Source organism: Falco peregrinus, chromosome 9, assembly GCF_023634155.1.
Source record: "Falco peregrinus isolate bFalPer1 chromosome 9, bFalPer1.pri, whole genome shotgun sequence".
Lineage (NCBI taxonomy): Eukaryota > Metazoa > Chordata > Aves > Falconiformes > Falconidae > Falco > Falco peregrinus.
Window position 1 is genome coordinate 37,672,944 of NC_073729.1, and position 6,981 is coordinate 37,679,924.

At 45.1% G+C, this 6,981-nt stretch overlaps 1 protein-coding gene across 2 annotated transcripts in view; it reads right to left on the reverse strand.

Annotated features, from left to right (window-relative positions):
• The window catches only part of LOC101913864 (ubiquinol-cytochrome-c reductase complex assembly factor 1), a 46,819-nt gene extending 40,564 nt beyond the window's left edge, over positions 1–6,255 (reverse strand). The window contains exons 1-3 of one of the 2 annotated variants that reach the window (XM_055814147.1): positions 6,173–6,255; positions 3,438–3,542; positions 1,787–1,891 (exon numbers count right to left, since the gene is read on the reverse strand). In XM_055814147.1, the coding sequence (XP_055670122.1) occupies positions 1,787–1,891; positions 3,438–3,542; positions 6,173–6,196 (234 nt within the window). In that variant the 5' untranslated portion in view covers positions 6,197–6,255. The remainder of the gene's footprint in view (positions 1–1,786; positions 1,892–3,437; positions 3,543–6,172) is intronic. The other variant, XM_055814148.1, reaches the window with a different exon arrangement.
• Positions 6,256–6,981: the final 726 nt, after the last annotated feature.

A 6,981-nucleotide genomic window follows, 5' to 3' on the forward strand; every position in this document is an offset into this window, starting at 1 on the left:
AACCTATGGATAGAGGTATGCAGTACATCCTGCCAATGCTAGGACTGCAGCCAAATGCAATTAAACAGTCCTATAAGTGTATATAAAATCAGGTGTAGAAAACCTAGATAAAAAACATATAGAGGAAACATCAAAAATATGTTTTATAACTCACTCAAGCTCATCAATACACTGAAAGGGACATAAGCCTACCTCAGGCTGACTTTTCTGCTCAATACCTGAAATTCAGTGCTCAAAGTGAATAAGCCTCTTAATTTTGACACCAACTACAAAAATTAAACAATTGGAGCTCATCATTAATTCTAAACCACTTTCCCACCAGGAGTGCATAGTCAAGCTCAGTAAGTAGTTCTCTATTCAAAATAATGAGGCTGCAGTCCAAAAAAACTACCTCAAACCTTACCTACACTGCTGTAAACTACTTCTTCTCTGGTCATAAATCCTGCCTGGCTTCTTACACCAATGCTATTTTAACCAGGAAGCTTCCCGATTCTTCTTTCAACCTTTGTACAACTCTCCTAGCCCTTTCCAATATATCAAAAGCGAGTCTCTGACCTCTGCCTTGAAGATCTTCATGCCACTCCTGTTTTGTTAGATCTACCATCTCCACACCCACTGCTCTCCCAGATCCGCATTGCAAATGATGCCTGTGCAGGCAGAAGAGGGGCACTGCAGGCAGGCACAGGGTCTAGGGGTATGCACCATGTTTGAGAATCTGGATTCTATTCTTAGCTCCAGCCATGGTAAATTGTACAAGCCATTTTGTACGCCTCAATCTCTTTGTCTGCAAAATGTTTGGTCTACCTCACCAGCTGAAAAACACTGAGAAATTGACTAAACAAAGGAAAAACTCCAGTTAAGCACTAGATGCAAACAGCAGCCAGGTGTTCTTTCCTTCCACAGATTTCCTTGTTTTCCTTCATTTTGTCTATCCATGTCAAAACAACCAATATAAAATGCTAGTTAGCATTTACACCTAATTCTACACCATCAAAATACACAATTAGGCAGACAGCAAACTGGGATTGTTGATTTTATGCAAGTTTCACCCATCAATCCACAACTTTCTTTTTCTTTCTGTCCTCTCATTTCTCATGCATGCATTCAATTTTCCATTTTCCTCACAATGCATTAACAAGATCTGGATATTTATTAGTTGAGAGACACTGACTCCCTTGGATTAAGTGCTAATCTAATCTTATGAAGATGTTTCATACTCCAGAAAACATCTATTCCAAGACAAAAACAACAAATGTAAGAGATGCAGAGACCGCAAATTAAAAAAAAATGGTACAGATTAACAGTAAATAAATTATTACACAATAATTAGTCATTATTAGTAGACTGCAGGACAACTGTCAAGTGTTTAGTAGATAGCAAAACTGCCATCACACATTATTCCCAAGCTACAGAATCAAGAAACAGCTTGTCACTTTTAATACATATGAGCAACTTCTGTGTTTCCTTCTTGAAAGATATGAAAGGAATATCTGCCTCCCACGACAATAACTACTCTCCTTAAGTTTCTTTCCTCACTGGAAAAATGCCTTCAGGCTTATAATTGGAACTTTCACCCCAGACAACCCAACTGGAACTACACCTTCCCATGCTAGTATTTCATTTCCTGGACAGGAACAGAGAGCACTACTCAAATTATTGGACCCATTGTTCACGGTATCTGAAAGTTGAATCATCTACATGTTTTAAAAAGTGTTTTGTTACCTGTATCTGTATAATCCCTAGAACAACGTGCCCTCTGACAATAAAAACATCAAACTCTTCTAACCTTATTTGTATTGTAAAATGATCTGTTTTGCTGTCTAATGACTCCATTGGCTTGAATCAATCCACCACAGGATTTAGACAGTCGGAGCTGGCCAGCCTTGTGTCTCTAGTAAAAATGATAAAAGAAAAACATGAAGAGACCACTGACTAGTAAACACTTAACTTTACACCAATTACCCTTAATTTGCTTCCAAGTCAATTACAGTTCAGTCTAATACTGAAAAACTTTGTATCACAAAAAGCACAAATTTATTATCATAACTGCTGCAAACAATATGGTTGTCTATGCTTAATGCTCTACACCACACATTTTCTAGTGTTCTGTAAATGTACTGATGGAATGGCTCAGGCTATCCACTTTGATTTTCTCAAACACTACTTGTAATTATAAGTTTTGTCTCTTAATAAAGAATAATTATTTTTCCAGGCCTTACAGAGAAACAGAGTGTATGCTATTTTGATCTACAGCTTTACAGTCCATTCAACTGCCTGTGGCCAGGACCTGAGAAAAACAAATTACAGGGTAAAAGCTATCACTACATCCACTACAACTTCACAGCACATTTGTATTACAAAAGCTACTGCAGAATAAAGAAAACTACCAAGTAGGAGTGGGATCTCCATGCAAGAAGCTGCACACTGAACAGAACACCTATCATAGCTTCCCAGCACACCCTGATTAGCACTAACTTGTTTATAAATAAATTCAGACAAGTAAAAATACTGATTTGCTCAGAGCAGTCAACCCCAGAAGTCTGCTGAATCTACTGGTGACTCAGAGCAAGCCCAACTCTATCAATCAACTTTGCAACTGCTCATTTCCCTCTCTACTCTCAATATCATAGGCTATTTAATATGTACTGGTGCTTTAATAATACGGTTTTTCACAACATCACAGGCAATTTTCCCTGGTCCGGAATGTTTTATCTGAGAGAACACATCCAAGCCAAGGAACTTACAGGTAAGTTTCTAATTCTGTAAGTCATGGCTCTATGATAAAAGCTGTAATATGTAGGAGGACAAAGAAGCTTAATCTCCTCTCATTTCATTGTATGCAAGAAGAAAACGCCAAGAGATACGCTCTAATTCTGTTCAGATAGCTTGCATTTATTCCCATTTTCCACCTCTCCATTATTAATTGCTATTACATTATGTTCTAGTTAATTTACTATGGAGAAACAAACTGACACTAAGCATGCTATTGCAGAACTGGAAGGGAAACTGCAAAGCACTGCTTTCCACTGAAACAACACTACTTAATGTACTGTGCCAGGTAAACAAACTAGAAAGTCCAAGGCTAATGTACAGTGGAGGCATTCTATAAAATAAAGTGCTGGAAATCACATGCAATCATGACTAGCTTGCTTTGGAAAAATGACACCTACGTTTGGACTCCTACATTTAATCTATTCACAGCAGATCATTTGGATCCATTAAAAGACTGCATAGCTGGAATGAAGATAATTGTGTAATAAAGACAGAGCTCACCCTTTTAGCAGCAGAAAGCTTTTAAGTTGCCTTGATATTTCAGCAATACACAGACAGTGAAGACAACACTTTTGGAAGCCCCCTTCTTTAAAAACTGTAACTTTTTCTTACTAATTTAAAGTTATCCCACGTTTTACACACTTTAACATACTCTGATAGCCTACCTGAAAAATACTGTAGAGCATTCGTCTACACTGGCCTTGGACTGAGGTTATTCGTAATAATCCACTGCATGCTGCTATCCATTGAGTTACTCCAGTCTGGCAGCTCTGGAACAGAAAGACTAGTAATTGAGAAAAGCACCCCAATACTCAGAAACAGTTTGTCCTCCTGCTTCCACAAATTTTATTCATTTCTACAACAATCCCCAGATTAAACTCCCACCTTGCGTTTGACAGAAGCATAAATTTTGATTTTAAAAAAATGTGCTGTCCAGTACAAGCATGCAGCGTAAGTTTGATGGCAGAAACAGATCAGTCAAAGGAACTGGTGGCCTGTCTACATCAGGGGTCCTCAAACTTTTTAAACAGGGGGGCAGTGCACGGATGAAGTGGCAGGCAGTCATCTGCAGCTGCTTGGTTCCCCCCCCAAACCCCAGCGGGGGTGTGTGTGTGTGTGTGTGTGTGTGTGTGTGTGTGTGTAAATACGGGGGACCAGATTGAGGACCCTGGGGGGCTGTATCCGCGTGGGCCGTAGTTTGAGGATCCCTGGTCTACATCATAAAACTACACCACAATTTTTGTATCTATACAATAAATTCAAATGCTTAAGAAGCATTCTTCAATTAGCTGAGTGGTCTCTAAAAAGCCCTCATCCAGGTCTCAGCTTTTATGCATCTTTGCCTTACTTACACAGCTAAGAATTGTACTATTTTGAAAGTGTATATTGTCCCAATAAATTTCAGTGAAGATAATTATTTTCTGTAATAAAAATGTCAGGTAACTTAGAAAAGAGAAGGGCCTTTCTTTGCACCTTTCATTTTCTGCAATATTCAGGTTAGTACAATTTTTGCCTCCTTCATCCATGTTCTACATTAATACTGGAAATAATGTATATATTATTAGAATGGATATGGATTTTTTCTAATAAAAATAGCTTCATTTTCAATCGGCCACAAAGACAATTAACACATTGAAGCTTCCAACATATGAGGAGAGGTTTAGCTTTGAGAACAGAAGACTCCAAGGAAATCTTACCAATTTGTATAAATACCTGTTATAGTGGACAGTCAAACTCTCCTTAGTAGAAAAACAACTATGAGACTAGCAAATCTGCCCAAGGATTAGGAGCAGCAGACATAAAACCAGCCTGGGTTTCCGCTCACCCTTCCTTATACCTGCAGTCACCGCCGTCCCTCAGAGGCAGTGTACAGCCTCCTCAGCCTGTCCCTCCGCAACTCCTCAGAGCTGCAATTCTAATCCATTAAGGGAATTGATCTGGGTTCTTAGAAACTGCTCAGGTGAGTCTCTGATTACAAAGTAAGGCACTTCAGATCACAAAAATGGCAAACAACTACCTCTCCTCTACTCCAAAGATAATTTTTTCTGGCCAGGCTAAAAAGTTGAATCAGCTTACTTTGCCACATGAATGCCAGAAGCAACTGGGAGAGGAGGTGCCCAGGGACAGGCGAGCCTAGGAGGCAAGTCATTCACCTTCTGCACACAGGTTTTCATTGCAAACCACACGCTGAGTGCAGCTCCGCTGACAGCTGAACCCATCTAGTGACTCACTGCTTCTCTGCCACCCTCCCTGCTCCCCTCCTGCCTGGTTTCGCCCTCCCTTTTTGCTAGTGATTCCTCTTCAACACATTAAAACTGTGGGTAACTATTTTTATGTCGCCATGGTTCTGCTGCTCCAGCATTTGGAACATGGGGGCCAAAAAAAATGCTGGAGGCAGCAATGGTGGACAACAGTGCAAAGACAAGAGCAAGGAGAAAGAGCAGGAACAGGAGGAGGCAGCAGGAACTCAAGCTCACTGCACTTTAGTTGCTCCCAGGCAGGCTTGCTCTCAGTTGCTTTCAGCTTCACAGCAGAAAGGGCTGGGCTCACCGTGCTTGTAGAAACCACACCCTGAGACATCAGTTCCAAGAATTTGGTGGATTAATTTTATAAGTGGATATTGCCCATGACCAAAGGTCTTTCATCTTTCTGACAAACCTCCACACAGCAGCTCTGCCCGTCTCTGTATTCATGTTTTGACAGAGTATCAGACCCATGCATAAACTTCCCTTTCCTAGACTATATGCTAAAAAGCAGTACTCTGCTGAAAAGAATTTAAAGTCTAATAGAATGAAAAACGCCATACAGGAATGCATGAGACAGAATAAAGGAGCTGCATCACTAGCAATCCACTCCCATTCACAGGAACTGGATCTCTTCCGGTGAGCACTGAATCTTTATATTCTCTTTGCTATCAAACACCAAAGCGAGGAGGGAACCCCACAGCAACCTCCAGCCCAGGGGCACACGCACCGTGCCCTCAGCAACCAGCAGCACCAGGCCGAACACCCGCCCTCAGGCCCCGGTCGGGGCTGCTCCAGCCTCGCACAACTCTTATGTAGACACAAATTCTGAAGGAAAAGCTCGACCCGCCCCTTCAGCAGGGCCCACTGCCGGGGCAGGGGTCACGTGGGGGCGGGAACAGCCAGCGGGAGCCGCGACCCCCCGCAGAGCCCGCACGGCTTCGCCCCCCACCCCCGGCCCCGGCCTGGTGCCCGCTGACTAGGGCGAGGCCGCGCCGCAGACCGGCCGCGCACAGGGCGGCCCGCAGGGAGTGGCGGGGCCACAGCGCAGGCACCACACGAGCGGCGCTGGGTCGAGCCCGCGGGGACGCTGCCGGCCGCACACACCGCTCGCTGCCGGGGCGGGGAAGACGGCCATGGCCGCCGCCGCCACTCACCAGGGCTCGCCCCAGCGCCGCCATGAGTGGCTCCTCAGCGCCGCTTCCGGCGAGCGGCGCGGCCCCTTCCGCCCCGCGCGTGCGCGGGCCTGCAGGGGGCGGGGCGGCGCGCGGTGGGCGGGAGCGGCGGCGGCGCGGCTGAGGCACGGCTGTGAGGCGGGGACGGGGGCGTGCTGCCGGGTCTGCGGCGGGCTTTGCTTCGGGAGGGGGAAAGCTGGCAAATCCCTGCCTTGTCCGGCCTTGTCAGTTCTCTGCTCTTAGGAGGCCCGACCCATACGTGGGGACGGTGGCCGCGCTTCCGCTGTGCCGCCTGGCAGCAGGGAGAGCAGCGCAAAAGCAGCAGGTTTCCTCAGGCTGAGGTTGATCTGGCCCTGCTGGCTGCCCCATGCAGGAGGCAGCTTCTGTGTGAACCTGTGCAGGTGCCAGCACAGGGGCTTCACGGTGCCAGGAGCACATGGCAGAGCCCCTCACGACAGCATCCCCACGAGCCTTGGAGCCCGCCACTTGCTGCCACGAGCGATCTCACCTGTCCCTGGTGCGTATTGCCTGCTCCGTGCCACTGCTGGCACCAGCCTTCCAGAGGCCGCAGTGTTATAGTTGAAATTGAAATAACTAGAGTCCGAAATAAATTCACTAAGTATTTATTAAGGCAGGAAAGCAAAAACAGTGCGCTGGGCGGCCAGGGAGTCGCAGCTCCATCCAGGCTCACAAATTCCGACAAGTAACACAGCCCTTTTATTCTCAACTTCAAGGCCGGTTTAAGCAAACAGTTATGCTCTCAGTCCCGTAGCAAGAAGCTGTGTATTACA